This window comes from Hyperoodon ampullatus, assembly GCF_949752795.1.
Source record: "Hyperoodon ampullatus genome assembly, chromosome: 10".
Taxonomy (NCBI): Eukaryota; Metazoa; Chordata; class Mammalia; order Artiodactyla; family Ziphiidae; genus Hyperoodon; species Hyperoodon ampullatus.
In genome coordinates this window covers 20,005,009-20,024,191 of record NC_136923.1, presented here as the reverse complement: position 1 = coordinate 20,024,191, position 19,183 = coordinate 20,005,009, and the positions used below count along the sequence as shown (strand labels likewise).

The 19,183-nt window shown below is 42.7% G+C and overlaps 1 protein-coding gene across 7 annotated transcripts in view; it reads right to left on the bottom strand.

The window, feature by feature from the left end:
* The window catches only part of FOXP1 (forkhead box P1), a gene marked incomplete at its 5' end in the record, with an annotated part of 227,711 nt that overhangs the window by 135,614 nt on the left and 72,914 nt on the right, over window positions 1–19,183 (bottom strand). For all 7 annotated transcript variants that reach the window (XM_079713295.1, XM_079713294.1, XM_079713297.1 and 4 more), the window contains one exon: window positions 10,775–10,879. In XM_079713295.1, coding sequence (XP_079569421.1) covers window positions 10,775–10,879 — 105 coding nt within the window. The remainder of the gene's footprint in view (window positions 1–10,774; window positions 10,880–19,183) is intronic.

Below are 19,183 nucleotides of genomic sequence, written 5' to 3'. Positions count from 1 at the left end.
TCTCCTGACAGAAGGGATCATGGCTCTGAATTCCGCCCCCGCCCCAGTAAGAGGACTACAACCTTCTTCTCAGGTCATCTGATTTAATCCCTAACCAGAACACCAAGAAACTAGGAGAAGGCGACAGAATTTAGCCTTGGTATGGAAGTAAGAGTGGACCGATGAAAGTTCTTGAATAGCAGAGTAACTTGGCATTGAGGGAAAGGCTGAAAGCAGTAGGTAGGCTAGGAGATCCGCACGAAGAACAGAAGATGGTCTGAGGGGGTGGAGCCGGATAAATGATCATTATTTGCCAAGAGCTAAGCATAACCTTCCTGAAGGTCTGAACTCTGGGACAAAGTAGCAGCAGGGGAAACAACAAGAAAGGAACAGACGGAAGATGCCCAGTGGAAGGAAAACGGCAGATCTGGTAACGTGATGGGGATGGGGGAAATTAATAAGTCGATGATGACGCGTGAGTCTAATAGGGCCTGGTGACAAAAGCGATCAGTTGGATTAGAGATGACTGAAATTGCTGTGAGGGTGAGCTAAGAGAGAGCCATGAGGGGTACAGACAGGCTTGGAGTCATGGGTGCAGAGGTCCAAGAACAAGCAAAGAAGACAGAAGTGCTATTGCAGAAGATCCAAGGGACTGAACTTCAGGAAAGGAATGAACTTGGGTTCCAGAGGAGAAGTGGGAAGCAGAGAGAGAATGGTGAGGACCAGAGGGCACTGAATTCAAGAAGTTTCAAAGAAGGCAATTTCCAAGAAGACGAGTCAGCCGAAGGACCACAGGCTGCTACGAAGTCAGACAAGTTGAGGTAAGGATGGAGACATGGGCACGGAACTTAGTGACAATAACATTCAAGAAAACATTCAAGAGAATGATGAGGGGAAAAGCCAGATTTGGGGGGAGGTTAGGAAGGAAAGTGACTAGTTAAAAAAAAAAAAGTTGAAGCAGCAGACAGAATATTCAGTTTCTAAAAGCTTGATAGCAAAAGAAGGAGCTAGAGAAGAGCTGGGAAGGGTTGAGTCACCCAGCGTTTTTCAACTACCCGTTTAAAATCCACATTTTACCATGAACACCGATAAATGCTGAGCTCTGTCTGCTTGAATGTTTACCAAATTTCCTCAGTGGGATGTAACATAAAAGGACAAGGGCTGGCAGTCTTTGCCCAATTGTGTCCTGGCAGCTTTAAATTCTACTACTTAAGTAGTTAAAAATCTGTTCGGTTGATGAAAGGGGAAAAGTTATGAATAGAAGTCAGCAGCCCTAGACCCCTTAGAAATGACTAGTATTCAGTCTCTGTAACTTACTGTGCAATAATTTCTAACTCAAACAATCGCAACAGCAAGGCGACCGAAGTCCACCCAAAGTTCAGAATGGGATATGTTCTCTTTAAAATTTTGAGAGCGACTAAATATGACAACCATCTGATGTATGAAAATTATTCACAACCAAAAACAGACAGTCTGGAAATAGCCGGGATGACTTCATTTAGACAGAATTACCCAAATCTGTTTCTAATATACACAGTACACATAATAAATTTTTACAATATGACAAGGAAAACAAACTTAATAAAAGTTCCCGATCTTTTGTTACACAAGCATGCTATATCCATGCTATGTTTATAATAGTTTGCTCATGATATCACAGCTCAGTAACAAAGGCCCAAGCAATACAAAAACAGTTACTAGGCATGACATCAACTCACAACTACCGTAATTACATCGGTACACAAATTTCCCAAACTGTACATTTTCCAAACTGCTTCTCAATTTCAGCGGCTGCCTTTAGACAATTACTTGCAGAGTTGTCTGCAAGCTTTGAGTAATACCCGTCTTTCTTCTCTTTCCCAAGCGTCATTTCCCTTTAGAAAGTGCATATTTCAAGCGCAAGCACTATTTTTCAAATATGCCCGTACATATGTCCAAATTAGGAGACGGTGTGGTCTAGTGGTTAGTGACAAGCATTCGGCATCAGCAACTCTGATTCCATTCCATTCTCTGTCTCTGTTTGTGAGGCCCAGGTGGCAGCTCAGGGAGAAGAGGCAGAATGTAATGGATAAGAGCACAGATTCCTGAGCTGGACTGTTTGGGCTGGAATCCCAGCTCTGCCACTTGTCAATGGTTTGGCCCTGAGCAAGTTAATTTCTCTATGCCCCACTTTCTTCATCTGCAAAACAGGAATAATAATAGAATTTACCCTCATCCGGTTATTGTACAGTAGCTGGTTCCTAGAAAGTACAATTTAAGTGTTTGCTTTTTAATATTATTACTGTTATATTTCTGGGACTCAGTTTCCTGTTTGAAAACCTGGCCTAAATTATCCTGAACCACGGTGAATTGTGTACTTTTTCTAATGTTAGGGCAAGGGTTCCGTCTAGGTCCTGTTACCTGGATTATAGTGAGGTTCAATGAACAAAGCTTGAATGAATGAATGAATGAAATCCATAGGTTCTGCAATACCCAATAGTGACAGAAGTCAAAAATATTACCTTGTAGCAATTGGTTTTCATCCAATTTCTCTAATTGCTTGCTTTCATGTTCCTGCAGCTAATGCTGATAAATACCTCCAACCCGACTCAAATAATAAGTGTAGGGAAAAAAGATATTGCCCTGTGATTTCAGAAGCATGCTTCTCTAAGGACCCAACTTTTCTAGCTCATCCCATGTGCACGACCTCTGTCTCACTGGGTTGCATGGTCAGCTGGCTTTCCCGACTGGGCAGGGCGCCAGGCGAGCTCGACTACCCCCATTGTCACTTCTGGTCCTTGGTGCTTGCACCAAATGCTGTTATTCTAGGCTTCAGGAAATTTTCTAACCACTGGACAGGGTCCAATGCTGTGTGCTAATGAGTTTCAGATTGGAGGACTTCACTGTGCATGTGTCAGAAAAGTGCCATGGTTTCTGGTGAGGTGGGGGGAGGGAAGAAAAGGCACACAAAAAAGGAAGAAAAAACCAGTAGTTAAAAAATGCTGGCTACTCAAATTGACAGGGAACGTGACCTCTGCACTTCATCAGAAATTCCTGCAGACTTACAAAATAAAGGAGTTTGCTTTTATCACACACTGTGAGGCTCATATGGAAAAATGGAAAACACTACATCACTTGACCTCGGCATGGCCCCTTTCAACCACAGACGAATATTGTGTACAAAAATTCTAAATCAACTTAAGATGTTCCACAAAAAAACCCTTTAATTTTCTGCATTAGGCTTGATGATTACTATTTTGGGTCTTGAGATTTTGCTTAGAAGGTTCACACAGGAAAAGGACTCATAATTCCAGGAAAAGTATTTTCTCACTTCGGGAATATTCATGGTCTGGCCTCTGTTGGGTGGGCACATCACGGTCTACACTTCCCCAGACTCCTTGGAAAATAATGAGCAAGCCTCACTTACCCAGGTTTGAAAGTCACCCAAGACTGAATCATGATTATTTGCTTACATTAACAGAACATTAAAACAAATTTTAAACAACTTAAGAAAACTCTAGCCATCTTTGCTTGGTGATTCACTTCTCTGGGAAGCTTTTTTCCCCGGTCAAGGCAACCAACAGGCTTGATAGCAAGACTTCTCATCATGCTATCACCGTCTACCAAAGAAGAAGCCCTTCTTAGGAGAGTCTAACTCACAGGCTTTTTTTTTTTTTTTTTAAATGAGATTACATTTCTTTTCTTTTTCTTTTTTTCTTTTCTTTTTTTTTTTTTTTTTTTTGCCACACTTAGTACTGGCAACTTCAAAAATCCAATCCTTTCACATCCTCCAACTGTCATCAACATTTTTTTCAGACGATGTCAATAAAATTGATTGCTTGCAGTTCTGAATTCTGCTCTGCACATGGAAACAATATCATTTGTTTTAAAGTATTTTCGACGGGGGCGGAAGGAGAAACAGAACGTCAGCAAGCCTATCCACAACATTGGGGCGGGGTGGGGAACAAACCAGAAGCAAAGTAAATGGTCGGCTGGAAACTTTGACAAAAATTCCTGATATATAAACCCTAAACCTTACTGTTGCGCTGACTGATATGTCTTCCTGTCAGATATGAATGATGTTTCTGGAACATTAATACGTTCATTAAATTCTAACTCCCTGTACTTAAAATATTCCATACTTTGGCTCAGAGGCATCTTGACAGCTTTGTTGTAATCATGTATGTGAGGCCTCAGACTACACAGTTGTTGAGATGCCTCATACCTACAAGCAATCTGTTGCTTTTACAAGTTTAATCAAGGTATAAGGGATCTGATTGTGGAACCATGTCGACTTGACATCTTCAACTCAGTTGTCTATCAGAGAAACCACTCTGGGTGGTGACAGACTTCCATGATGCTCAGCAACCATACATACTTCTAACTCCCTAATCTGTAATACTACCAAATACAGCTTGGACTGTTTTTTTTTTTTTTTCCCCTTTTCCCGAAGCACAAGTGGACGACCAGCAAGGGTCCGACAGTGTTATTCCTAATTACCTTTTTTTTCACTCTTGATCCTGTGGCTCTCATAATTAGTTACCTGGGGCTGCAATCCAATTTGAAGTGATGACAAGAAAGTGATCCATGAAAAAGTAATAAGTTAAATCCAATTTCAGCCTTCCTCTAATTAAATGCACATGGAACTAATGACTCCAACCCTAGCATTTCAGTGATAATGGTAATTAGCAAGGTGGGAGTTGCTCTCTTTTTCAACACTGGAGGTGTAAACCACAAGGTAAAATGGTAGGAGCACTCTTAATTACACGTGTCATTTTGTCAGCAATTTACACATTTTTGACCAGTCAAGTATGTTTTTTTTTCCCCTGTTCCTCCCAACCTCCTAGCCCCAACAATGATTAGAACATACTATTTCCATGTTCCAACACATGGAAGCTCACAGGAGCATTTCAGGCTAGAGAATAAGAAATAACGTTTTCTTTGCTCTTGTTCACTGCTGTGATACACACATACACACACACACACACACAGAGCGACAATTAGGATAATTATGCAGATCTTAGTCCTCTTAATTGAAATCCAGATATTTACAGTGGAAATTGGTTTTTGTTGGTTGGGCTTTAGTTTTGCTTACACTATGAAAAATACAATAATTTGCTTATTGATGGAAAACATGGCACTCAGTAGATGCTGAGTAAATAACATTGAATGAGAAGCAATAATTAACTTCCTGATAACATACTGGTTTTTGGTGGTCTTAAAACACCTGGCTTTCCAGCCTGGCGTTGTCACTGCCTGTGTGCTCTGTAGCAAGTCACTTAACCTCTCGGAAGTTTCACTTTTCCTCATCCATAGAGTGGTTCATGATAGTTCTACACCACAGAGTAGCCATGAGGCTGGTCCATAAACCTTGACTATCTTTGCAGATAGGGACACATGCACATGGTGACAAACACATGCTTACACTTCAAATAGTAGCATCACATTTGCATTTTAATGTTTAGATGCGGGTAAGCAAAGTGACCATATAATTAAATGTCCAAACTGGGATACTTTTAAGAGTGAGAGTTATTAATAAATACACTCAGTCAACAGGCATAGACTAAGGCTGTCCTGGGCAGATACAGGATCACCTTATATACAGCTGAAGTTGAAACAGCAAAAAGGAGGGAACTCATCATATCACAACTCACATGAAGATTCTGGTGGCAAGGACAAAACACATTATTTTGGAAAAAAAATTTTTTTCCAGCAACAGTATTGAACCTGGGCAAACAGATGGACTTCTTGAGCTTCATGAAACCCTTGACGCAAAATTCTGTGTGCATGTGCACTTTTCTAGGAGGGGATCCTGTTTCTATCATATTTTTAATGGTGCGCATAATCGGAATGGCTTAGTAACCATTTTAAAGCATCATTTCTATTTTATTGTTTCTTATCCAGACTTATTTTTTAGGGTTTGGGGATTCTCCAAACTTGTGTGATAACAACGAAATCTTAAAAGGTACCAAAATTTCAACACTTCATATCAATCTCATGCCAGGGATGCAAATTCTAGACAATGTTAACTGCAAACATTAAAAAAAAAAAATCTGCCTCCCTCTCCTGAACTATGATGCACTTTACTAATTCACAGTGCATAGGGATATCTTTTAAGGGTCAGTATTTCCAAACCATTCCATTTCACTCTCTACCACATAAGATCGTAGTTTCCTTTAAAGGTTTCCTCTTACCAATTTATTCCTCAGTGAATAACGTGGAAATGCTACGAGGTACTAAGATTATATGTGGCATTAATGCCAAGCAAAATGCTGCCTAAAGCATGTTTTATATAACTGCAAACAAAAATGCTGAAAAAAACACCTGCTGAATCTCGCATTTTAACTGCCTCCACTTAAAGCAGGAGTCCTCATTACCATCCTGAGCTTCCAACCGGATGAAAAGGCAGACCCTTCCAGTGAATTCCACCAGCCCTCCTTCCAGTGAAACGGCCCCCTGTGTGAGGGGCTTGCACATGAGATAACCTTGGGAGGAGGGGACGGGACAGGAGGGAAAAGTATCAGATGACTGCTTTCAAGTTCAAATTCTTTATACACGACCTGAAATGGTGGTCAGCTCTCCTCGGTAAGCAACACACAAGGTTTACTTTCTTTCTTAACTTGAATGCTGCCAGAATACACATGTACTTTTACTTTCTTAGGAGAAAATGTGTCATTTGATTTCCTTCCAGTTTATGTCCTTGTGCCAACAACTAAAATGCTTAAAGAACCCAAATGAATTACTACCCAGAAACGGTGGTCAAAGTTCCAAAATGTGATCAATAAAATTGCTCACAAATTAATCTTCAGCCAGGAAAGTTACACATTTTCGAGGTTATGAGCGCACCTGCACTGTTAAGCATTCATTTCACTTGTTTTAGCAATCTTCAGAAGTATATAAATATTTATAAAAGGAAGCCTACTATTTTTACTCACATATAATTTTCTTTCTGTGGCAAAACCTGGTTAATTCTTTCACAGCTCAAGCATCCTGCAGGCAGGGTCTGTCTCCTAGACATTTTTACATCTCTGAACAGCAGCTTGATGCCCTGCAAGTTGTGGCTGTTCTAGAAACGTTCACTGAGTTGCATTTAATTAATTCAGATCCTTCTGAGGCTGAATTTATGACGGGTCCAATTTCCAATTTTCACTTGTACCATTCATAAAAAAATTTGCAAAGCAAATTAATAGACCAAATAAGGAGCTATTTAGGTTACTAAGTAGAATATTTTTCAAGAACTTCAGAAGCAATATCTGTACCCAATTCATGCCTTCACCATAAACTACAATGTCACCCAAGAACGCGACCAGTTTGGATTTAGTTCAGTATGTGTATCTGCAAAGAGCGTCATGTCTCACTTATTTACTCTCATTTCGCTGAAATTAGTCCAAATTGGTGATGTTTGACTACATTTTATGATCTCTGTCGAGTAACCACTTATAGCCTCCTCTAACTTTCCATTTTCTTTTGTTTGTATCATCAGCCTCTGAAACTGGAGAGCACTGCCAAACATAAAGCAGGGAAGTGTGAGATTTGCTTAAAATATGAGTCACAGTATATTTGGGGATTTGGGTTTCTTTTTTTTTTTTTTTTTTCTTCAAGCTATCAGCAGATCAAATCCTTCTTCCCTGTCAAGCCTTCCTCTATGCGGAAGATCTGAAATTTGCTAAAATAGGTCTCTCGGTGTAGAAGGAAGGGTAAGGAGATCAGAGATGAACACTGTTAAGATTTGCTGTAGGATTTCCCTTTCATGTCAGAGCCGCTCTGGCTGAGATGCCCCAGCAAGGACATGGCTCGACGAAATAGATCTAAATGTGAAGGTTATTCCTTCCATGAATCACCAAGTCTACCTAAGTATTTTTATAACAAGGTAATATGCCATGTGGCCTAGGTTAGTAATTTTTCCTCTCTATGGAAGGCCAGCCAACCCAATAAAACTTAGTGAATTTGCATGATCCTACCAGGCAGCTGAGGAGACAACAGTCTATGATGCACTTGCATGTGTGTACACACGTACGTACACACACACACACACACACACACACACACACAGGTCAACCAACTCTCCCCTCCCCCCAACCCCAGAATCAACTCTTAAGACTGGTCTAAATTCTTTGCTTGTCAACTCTCCCACTGAGGGGGCAGGAGAGGACTCAAAACATCTTCTTTAGCAAAACCAGCATCCAAGATGGCCCCCTCGTCCCACACTTTCCATACAGACTGAAGTGCTCAGCAGAATGTGTTAGGCTGGTTTTGACGCTGTCCTTTGCCAAGAAAAACAAAGCCCTCTGTATCATACTCTCCTGGGGGCTAAAAGCCTTATAACAGGCAAGAAGAAGAGCCCTCCAAAGGAAATCCCCTAAAACTTGACCTGATATACTTAGCCCTAAAGGAACTTCACTCATCTTGGAAAAGAAGTTACCTAAAAATGCCCTATGTTTTTTAAAGTTTTTTTTTTTTAAATATGCTATCTGTGTTAACATGTAATGGGCTGACTATATTTCTATTTATTTATTTATTTATATTTTTGGCTGTGTTGGGTCTTCGTTTCTGTGCGAGGGCTTTCTCTAGTTGTGGCAAGCGGGGGCCACTCTTTATCACGGTGCGCGGGCCTCTCACTATTTTGGCCCCTCTTGTTGCGGAGCACAGGCTCCAGACGTGCAGGCTCAGTAGTTGTGGCTCACGGGCCCAGATGCTCCGCGGCATGTGGGATCCTCCCAGACCAGGGCTCGAACCTATGTCCCCTGCATTGGCAGGCGGACTCTCAACCACTGTGCCACCAGGGAAGCCTGCCCTATGTTTTTTAAAAAGCATCTAGAAAATAAGTCTAGTCTAAAAGATTACAAATGATATTCAGTACTGAAGAGCAGTTCATTAGACCATGTATGTGTGTCCTTTTTGAAAATTCTAACCAAAGCACTACAATGTGTGAGATTCTGGCCCCCAATAATATATTGGTATTTTTCCAATGCATTCGAGGTCTGATAAATTCAAGAGGACTCATAGTATTTTTAAGGCTGTGCGAGCTCCAAGGGGGAGGCAAAAAGAATGGACAGTCATTTGAATCACTGAATGACAGGCTGGGCTAGCTCCCTGTATACATTAATAAATTAGAATTTTAATTGTGTCTCTGTCTGCAGGAGATGCCCCAGTACTTTAATATGTACCAACAATTGGCTATGTTCTGGAATCTGCAATGTGGCCTCCGCTGCTGACCTCTGAAGCACAATTCCCAGTCTGACTACGGAAACTGTTCAGTTTGATCCTTTCAACTTATTTGAATCTTGACAAATAAGCTCACAGCTGAAAGGTCAACACAGTCATATTTCATCCTCCAGAGCTGTTCTTAAGACATCTGCACAACAAAGCACTGCTTATAGCACCTGACATGGGACCTCAGTGGCACTGGACCTCATTAAAAATGTCCCCAGCATTCACACACATGAAAAGGCATATGGGTTGATGGTGGCTGACCAAATAAACTGCTTTTGGAAGTGTTAGTAAACAATGCACATTGTCATTCAACTCTGCCAGTAAAGTGCTACTATCATGCTGAACTTCCTCTAGACGGTGACAATTTCCAAGCAGACGTAGAAGCACCAGAACGTGTGGCCCAAGGTCAGTTTGATCTTTGTAGGATAATTTGGGTGCTGGTATACTGGTTCTCTCTGATCTGAGAAGAGTCAACCCAAGCTAGAATTTGGGTCGACCTTGTGATCATCTTAATCGGCATCAAGTTACACCCACCAGCTCCCATTTACAAACTCCTCTCCAGAATGCCCAGCGTGGGAAACTCATCTTTGCTTCCCATCTGGGGGGATGCCCACTCTTAGCTATGAAAGTAGTGGAGCCACTTGGTACCTGCAAGTGCCCTCCCTGTCCTGGATGGGAGCATGGGATACTCCATGTCAAGTTTCTTTAAAATGTCTGTGACAATTTTCTACTCCAAGTCAAAGATCCAAAGGAGATTTTTATGAACTCACTCCCTCCACTCTGCTAACCCCTGCCCTCAATGTGCCTGAAATGAGAAGCTGCTAAAACAGTCTTTTGGAGTATCTTTACATAAAAAATGCTTGCCGATCTTTATTAATGATTCAGAAATATTTGGAAAACAGCCAGTGAATAATGGAGTAGGTATTACATTCATTACTAGGTGTATGAAAAATACTGTATCTTCCTTAATCCCAATACGTTTCTGACAGTATTGACATTTTGGGTTGAATAATTCTCTCTTGTGGGATACTTTCCTGTGCATTGTAGGATGTTAGCAGCCTCCCCGGTCTCCCTCTACTAGATGCCAGTAGCACCCGTTCCCCCAAAGTTGTGAGAACCGAAAATGTCTCCAGACACTGCCCACTGTCCTTTGAGGGGTAAAAGCACTCTGGCTGAAAACCACTGCACTAAAGTAACGTACGTGTGTGTGTGTGTGTGTGTGTGTGTGTGTGTGTGTGTGTCCCATTTCCAGACAGATCACAAGAGAATGAGTGACATATGTGAGTACTATGGACTTTTCCTCATTGGTAAGCCACACTGCCTAATAAGCAACCCATGCCAACAACTCCTCAGCCTCCGATTAAATTGTCTCATTAGATTTGCTTACTCCCAACAACAGAAATGTTGGTTGAACAGACATTTTCCCCCCAAATGTCATGTTCTAGTGTTAAACAAAAAAGTGAACTTTCTTGCAGAAGATTTCCTTACGGGATTTGCAATTCTCAACACGATCCACTTCTGAATGGCTTATCAGCTGTCCCAAAGTGTATCATCAACTTAAAGGGAAAAAAAAGAAGAAAAAAGAAAAAAAAAGACTTGTTACCTGAAGGGCTGGCTGTTTGTCATTCCTCTTGGGAGACTTTAATCCACTAACTTGCTGCTGCTGCTGCTGCTGCTGGAGAAGAAGCTGTCTTGCCACTTGAAGTGCCTGGAAGGAAAAATGGAAGGAAAACGTTTGTGTTACTACACAGGTTCAGGGCCTCCTTCACAAAAAAGTATTCTAGGAAGGACACATGAGGATGAGATCTTGACTTTTCCATTTCCGGGCAAATGAACAGCAAACCAAACTTCCCACCAGTCTAAGTTGGAAAACTTTCCAGAATGTGTTTACATTTTCTTAGAGTTAGCCAATTTCATCCACAGCTCCTCAGGCATAGCAGTCCATCTGAGCAGACACTTGATTCCTACCGTAAACCTGACATGAAATGTAGAGTATGAATGACTGGGGCTTTGAGGAAGGAGGGCAGAGAGAGGCCAGGAAGGACCCGGGCAAAGCCAGAAACTTCGGAGACAATGAAGGGCTCCTTTCAAAGGTACCTTCATGCTCCTCCAATTCTTCTCATGGGAGCTAGGCAACTCGAGTTGAAAGGAACACTTTCACCTCATTTGAGTCCAAATAAAGAGGAAAAGCTAAGTGGTGGGCCACACTGTGGGTAAAGTTATTTGTGAAGGAAGATCAAAACAGGGTGACCTTGATGGACTACGTGAGAAAAAATCTTGGCCAGTCTGACCTCTAAGTCCACTCAAAGGGTACCTTACATGCTTGTGAATAAAACTGACTGTGTCAAACACAAATGGGTCCTTCTGAGCTTACACCATGGGCTGGTTTTTATTTAAAGCTAGAAACTGGGGAGGCGCTGTCGACTGGAGATAAAACCAAAGGAGAAAAGGAGACTCCTCCAAAGGCAGAACACTGACCAGTGACTGACCAATCTTTTTTGAAAGCTCAAATAAAAAAGTATGTCATCAATAAATCCTCATGCAGTCATTCAGTGACAAAGGACTTCATAGGAATACCAGCTAGCCCCACCTTTCCAAAGAGGACAGCAGGATTGGCAACAGAAAACTGAAATCTGCAGACACTGTGCTAGAAAATCACACGAGAAGTTAGATTATTTGAATCAATTCAGCTGAGAACCAAAAACGTACATATGGACAAGATGTTGAGAAGCCTCATTAAATGATGTGCCTGGAGTTTAGAGACAAAACAAGATTTACTGGGGATCACATCCATAATCATTGCTACATGATAACTCATTATTTGTGCCTGAAAGAAGATTCACACAGAGACGTGGTCAACGTATCGAAAAGATCTGACACTATAATCTTAGAAAGTGTGAAAAATGGGCTAATGATGGTAGTGTGTTCCTCAAAGAGGAACAGACGTCATTTACATAAGAAAACAGTGTTTATAGTTCTAGGAAAAGTTAGAGTGACACGGTGCAGTGGGGAAAGGCAAGATGGTACGGGGTTTCCCGTGCAGCAACCTCAGGGGAAGGGCAATGCGAGTGGTCAAGGGGGCTACTGTTCATGAAAAGACACCTAAAAACGTTGAATCAGCAAGAGGAGTACTTCTCCTCAAAGGACAATCTAACTAAACCGAGCTCATGACTGTACCGTTGTCACAAAGAATATTTTTAAGACGCTATGTAAGGTTGCGTGGTGGCTTTGTGCCTAAGAGGTCCAGAGGGAGGAAATGAAACATACGCACAGATAAAGAAACGGGTGACCAAGAAAAGATCTTGGGAAAGATGGACCCCTCCGATCTCACCTCCCTACTGCACCCACCCTTCTTGTCCCTTCAGTAGCCTTCTGTCTACTGAACTCACCACGACCAGCCCTTCAGATGCAACGGACAGGCTATTTCATCTGGGAAGGGAGAGGCATGTTCGAGAAAGCCTGCCTGCAAGAGCCTTGAGAAGAGAGGCTGTCTGAGAGGGGCATCTGGAAGCCAAGACGCCTGGGAGAGTTGCCTGAGACTCCAGCCTGCTGTCTCCGAGGAGGATTCACCACCATCACTGGACTCCGGGTTTCCTTGTCTCCTTGGAGACGCTCAGTACATGCGTAGGTGTAAAAGTGGGCAGAGTGAAGATTTCATTTATATCATATAAGAAAAATAGTCCCGTTGCAAGGTGCCTGCAGGAGCAAAGAGCCTCTCCTCCTACTGTATACGTCCTCTTAGCTATTTTCCATGAAGGTTTTATGGCTTTTTAATGTAGGAAATGGAACTGTTATATATTTTAAGTGCTACCTTCAGAGCTCCCAGAGTCATAGACTGATCAGCCAAGAAGGGTCTGGCTGCTGGTTGGAAAGGCAGACAGAAGGTCTGTAGATGACAATGAAAAGATCATGCGGAGAAAGATACGGTGGGGAAGAGGAGAAAAGTTAGGTGCATTCAAGACCAAAACAGAGCAAGCAAAGGAGATCAGAGTAGCGGCAACTCCGCAGAGTCACAAATCTTTGTTGAAATAATTTACCACGTTTCACCAAATACTTGGAGAACAGGGACTCAACTTTCAAGTACTCAAGTCTCAGAGAATCTGTACAGTGAGCTCCTCATTTAAGCAAAAGACATACTAGTAAGTGTCCTTTAAAAAACGGTACATACACACAAACCTATTCTCATATGAGCAAGTTCTCACAAACACACTTCAGCAAAATAAAGTAGAGAACTCAAATTTAAGTTTGCAACAAATGTTTACTGAGCTGGCTCTATACATTTCAAAATTAGCTACTGGAACCCTTGCAAGTTTTCTGCTGGGTTGAAGGAAAAAAAGTCATTTATGTGTGTAACATCTTTTTCAGACCCAACATGGGGGAAATCAAATTACATAATCATGTAACAAACTCCAGCCCTTTCACAGCATTTCAGACAAAGCCACACCAAAAAAGATAATTAAAGGTAGAAGCACAGGGCAGAAAAGGTTTAGGAACTTGTATGAACACAAGGGAAATTTCAGTCAAACTACTGAAGAGAGAACAGATGATGAAGATGTATAAACTGGCCTCCAAATTTCACCCTCAAAATGAATGCAAACAGGTAAAATAACTTCAAATATTTGGGATGGAGAGACAACCCTAGTGCAAAGAATATATTCATCTTGGGGGACTTCCCTCGTGGCGCAGTGGATAAGACTCCGCGCTCCCAACGCAGGGGATGCGGGTTCGATCCCTGGTCAGGGAACTAGATAGACCCTGCATGCTGCAACTAAGAGTTAGGCATGTTGCAACTAAGACCTGGCGCAGCCAAATAAATAAATAAATCTTTTTAAAAATATTTTTTAAAAGAATTATTCATCTTGATATGAATTTTTATGAATTATTCCATAATAATTCCCTGGCCTCATCATGAGTATGAGAACAAAGTTGGGGCAAAGTACTAACACTTCCCCACCTTCCGAAAAATCAACTAAGGTCTCAGCCAGAATTTTAAAACCTAATTTATTAGAACTTATAAAGTGCTGTGAAATCAATCGCTAAAGGGCATTTGCTTTTCTGATTCCCATGATATTGAAATCACTGTAATCTAGATTTTAAATCGTCACAAAAAAAGAAGAGAAAGAGACCCTTAGTGCACAAGACTATGTATATGACATTATGATACAAATCCCTTTTTTAAAAAAAAAACATCTTTATTGGAGTATAATTGCTTTACAATGGTGTGTTAGTTTCTGCTTTATAACAAAGTGCATCAGCTATACATATACATATATCCCCATATCTCCGCCCTCTTGCGTCTCCCTCCCACCCTCCCTATCCCACCCCTCTAGGCATCTACCATGTGAGTCAAAGATGCTTATCGTCATATTCACTGCTGGCCAGTAAAAAATTTGTAATGACTGATGGGATCCCCTTTGGGAACTGCACCAGGGACCTATGTCCACTTTGTTTCCTATACATGCTGACTTGATAGCCATTTTTACCTGTTCCATGCATCAAGATCATAAAAACCAGATTCATTTCTTTCATCTCAGATTCCACTGCCTGAACCTCAGAGATGTGTCCCAACACAACTAAGGAGTGACGACAGACTTCTCTTATTTTTATAACAGTTTCTCCATCATGATTGGAGCAAGGTCCCTTAAGATATCCTGTTTGAAGATACAAGTAGATCCTTTAGCAGCTATAGAGTAATAAGATTCAAGTAGATATTCTGTGTGTGTGTGTGTGTGTGTGTGTGTGTGTGTGTGTGTGTGTGTGAGAGAGAGAGAGAGACAGAGGGAGAGGAAGAGGGAGGAAGAGAGAGGGAGAGAGAGGGGGAGGGAGGGGGAGGGAGGGGAGGGAGGGGGAGGGAGGGGGAGGGAGGGGGAGGGAGGGGAGGGAGGGGAGGGAGGGGGAGGGAGGGGAGGGAGGCGGAGGGAGGGGGAGGGAGGGGGAGGGAGGGGGAGGGAGGGGGAGGGAGAGGGAGGGAGGGGAGGGAGGGGAGGGGAGGGGAGGGGAGGGAGGGGGAGGGAGGGGGAGGGAGGGGAGGGAGGGGGAGGGAGGGGAGGGAGGGGAGGGAGGGGAGGGAGGGGGAGGGAGGGGAGGGAGGGGGAGGGAGGGGAGGGAGGGGAGGGAGGGGGGAGGGAGGGGAGGGAGGGGAGGGGGAGGGGGAGAGAGGGGAGGGAGGGGGAGGGAGGGGGAGGGAATATGAATAAATAAAAGAATTTCCCTTGTAAGAAAGCAAGGATCAACTGTGACTCAAGTTCCAGACCAACTGCTTGTGTAAATAACTTAAAAGGTTCCATCCAATCTCTGGAGACCTTTTACTCTTGGTGGTGGTTTCCTGGGCTGGGTTGAGTCAACACTTCCTGTAGAACAGATGTGACAATTGCCTAGCCCTGGATAATGCGGTGCTGTACTTGACTGCTAGGCTGGAGTTACAGTAAAGATGTCGTTCGAAGATGTCAGTGTGAAGGTGAGTGATAAAACCGGGCACTTATGGCTCAGTTGCATACAATCCCATTTATTGTCCTTCAACAGACGAAATCAATGGCGCTGTGAGCTAACAGGAGCCAGGGCATACACTGCCTCCCTCTCTGCCTTGCCTGCTATCTATGACCCGATCTGCCCAAGGGGTTGAAGCCTCCTTGTGGTCAGCACGCCACAGACCCCAGCCCAAGCTGGGCACTCAGAAGGTCAGAGGGACTGGCGCTAGGTTACTAGTTTGGCAGCATGCTAGTTAGTTTCATGGTGACTGGGGACCTGGACAGTTTTGACACATCTTCCATTCTTTTGGTTCCAGATGACTTCATTCTCAGCAGTGCCTCCCACTCCTTGTAAATACGTGCCATCTGTTATTTACAAATTACATTTTACATCAGCATGTTTGTAACTTTCAAGCTATTTACATCTCAAGTTCATGGCAGGTGCTTATATTTGTGGGGTGAGGCATCCTATGAGGTATGCTATGTTTAGCGTGTTGATCAAGGTAGCCAATGTTCAAAAAACATGTTTACCATATTTTAAGAAACACCAATGTGTTTACATAAAATATGGTTTGAGTAAACATGCATACAAACATAAAGCAACCTGGTAGGAGAAAACAATTTTTTTTACATAACACACTTGGTGATGAGATCAGTACCTGAGATCAGTACTGATACATGGTCTTCAAAAAATATGAGGCACTGCAGCATTTTAGGTCAAGGGTCAGCAAACTTTAGCCCAGGGACCAAATCCAGCCCATCACCTGTTTTTGTCCAGCCCATGAGATAAGAATGGTTGTTACTTATTTAAACATTTGGGAGAACAACAAAAAAATTTTTGTGACATGAAAATTACATGGAATGTAAGTTTCAGTGTCCACAAATAAAGTTTTATTGGAACACAGTCACCTTCATTTGCTTCCATACCACCCGGCTGCTTTTAGGCCACAGAGCAGAGTTAAGTACTTGTGACAGAGACTGAAATGCCTAAAATATTTCCTATCTAGCTCTTTTTTTTTTTTTGCGGTACGCGGGCCTCTCACTGCTGTGGCCTCTCCCGTTGCAGAGCACAGGCCCCGGACGCGCAGGCCCAGCGGCCACGGCTCACGGGCCCAGCCGCTCCGCGGCATGTGGGATCCTCCCGGACCGGGGCACGAACCCGTGTCCCCCGCATCGGCAGGCGGACTCTCAACCACTGCGCCACCAGGGAAGCCCCTATCTAGCTCTTTACAAGAAAAGTTTGCCAGCTTGTCCTAGGGTGCTATCTGTATTCTGAGATTCTCATAAGATTCCACTGGACACAATTTTATATAAACAGAGCTTTCAATCATTTGGCCAGAATAATTTTAGTGGAGCTAAGACGCAAGGATGTTACTAATTAGCTATTCTTAAGGCTCAAACTCATTTTTGATTCTCTAAGAAGGAACTGGGACAGGAACACAAAATACATCCACGTACTCCTCTATATGAAACCATTTCAAACTACTTGCGAACGCTGAACGCGTGTTTCTTCTTCCCACAGGTCATTTATAGCAGTTCAGAGTGAATCTCATTCTAGTGCGAGGTTTTCAACGTTCCCTATTGGCCAGTGGAGAAGGGCTGGTGACTTCCTGTCTGCCCCGAGAAGCTGTCCCATTTCCAGCTTCAAAGGCAGCTCTGAGTCAGCCACCCTTCCTCTAGTTTCTTTTCCTAGACTCTCCGCACCCCACAAGATCAAACCTGTTTCTCAGATAATTTCACAGGCTAATCAACAGTCACCGCGTAGATGAGGGTGGAAGGAAAAGCCAGCAATAAAAAGCTGCATGGGAAACTCAGTCGGAAGGAAGACATGTTCTCTCCTCTATTTCTCAACCTCTACAGACACCTCAAGTCCCTCCAGAGCACCCTTTCCCCCTACACTAATTTGCTATCTTGGTTCAACTCCAGCAACTAGCTACCATCTAAACACGAGTGCTCCTCATGGAACCCAATCTGACAATTGCTCTGGAGCAAGACCCAGAAATAAGTATGCAGGGAAACTCCATCACCCCCTTGCTTTGGCCACGGTAAGCATTCCAGTGCAGGATGAAAAGCAGGTTTGTGGGTTACTTTAAGAAAAGAAATGACGGTGGCTGACGGAACTAGAAGCATTTGCACAGAACCAACAACATTCCAAGGCAGTGAGCTCTCCAACAAGAATGCAAAAAAATATATATATATATATGCATACACACATACACACACATACATATATATGTGTATATGTATATAATTTACAACTAGAGCACTTGGTTATCACAGGAGAATGGAAAAGTGAGCTAACCTCACAGAGGGATTTCAGTGATTATGAATATGAAAATATTAGATGCCCAAGGAAAGATTCCAATTCTAACGATTGTGTAAGTATTAGATACCCAATGAAAGATAGCACTATAGCAGACCCTCAAGTCATGTTACTGGTGACATAAGTAAACAACAAACAAAAAAATACTTTATCAGAACTTTAATACACAGAGGGCAACAACAACCAACAAAAAATCATCAGAGAGCCTTTAATTGTCTCTTTGCACCACTCACTGTTTGGTCTAATCTGTGATACTGCAAATAAGGGTGTAGACTCTGAGCATTCATTGGTAGTTGATTCACTTGACTCCACCCCCCAAAAGTAGGCGGGGCCGACAGCAATGCCTTAGATCATTTGGGACAGTGGATTTGAATCAGTGACCCAGAAGAGAAAGGTTCTACGGAGCATCACCCATCCTCAAGAGTTCTGACAGCTCTGTAAAGTGTCCTACACTTTGAGGGCAGTCCAGCTGATATTTAGAGAGGGCGTGGCTTTCTCCAAATGTTGCACAGCCTCTGCAAGTGAGTTTATGAGACAACAGCTGGACAGACGTGGTGAAAAACTGGAGCAGGGACCATCTCACTCCTACGACTCTCCAAAACTACGTGTTCAAGTTAAAAGCAAAAGGGACAGGAAATGGAAAAGTCAAAGTTCCATATCGTCATCACTGTCCTAATTGAAGAAGAAGACAGGGCCGTGAGCAGTGTCACCTCCACCTGTGCGGGTGGAGAAAGATGAGGCCACCACCCAGCGTTCCCTCCCCGACCGGGACCACTGCAATTTCTCTACTGTCCCACACCAGCTTGAACCTCCATCCTCTAGATGTACTTCCAATGCCACGTTTCCCAAATCTTTACTGACAAGATTTTATGTTCCTTAAGCTACACAGAGGATAGTTTTTACTGCTATGACATTTAATAGTCATATATTCTTTGCTTTAAAGTCTAACAAATAATGCAAAGACATGAGTACAGGTAGGATGGGAGTGTGTGTGAGTGTGTGTGTGTGTGTGTGTGTGTGTGTGTAGGCAATCCATTAGAACATATTTTCTTAGGAGAAAAGATGGCAAATGCCATTTCCTTCTTCTTTTTTAAACATTTAATTTTTTTTTTTTTTTTTTTTTAAGAAGAGCTGGGATGAAGGAGAACAGAGTTATGCAACCGTGTTCTTGCACCATGCCATGATTCACCAGCATTAGTGCTGCAGGGTTCAAACACCATCT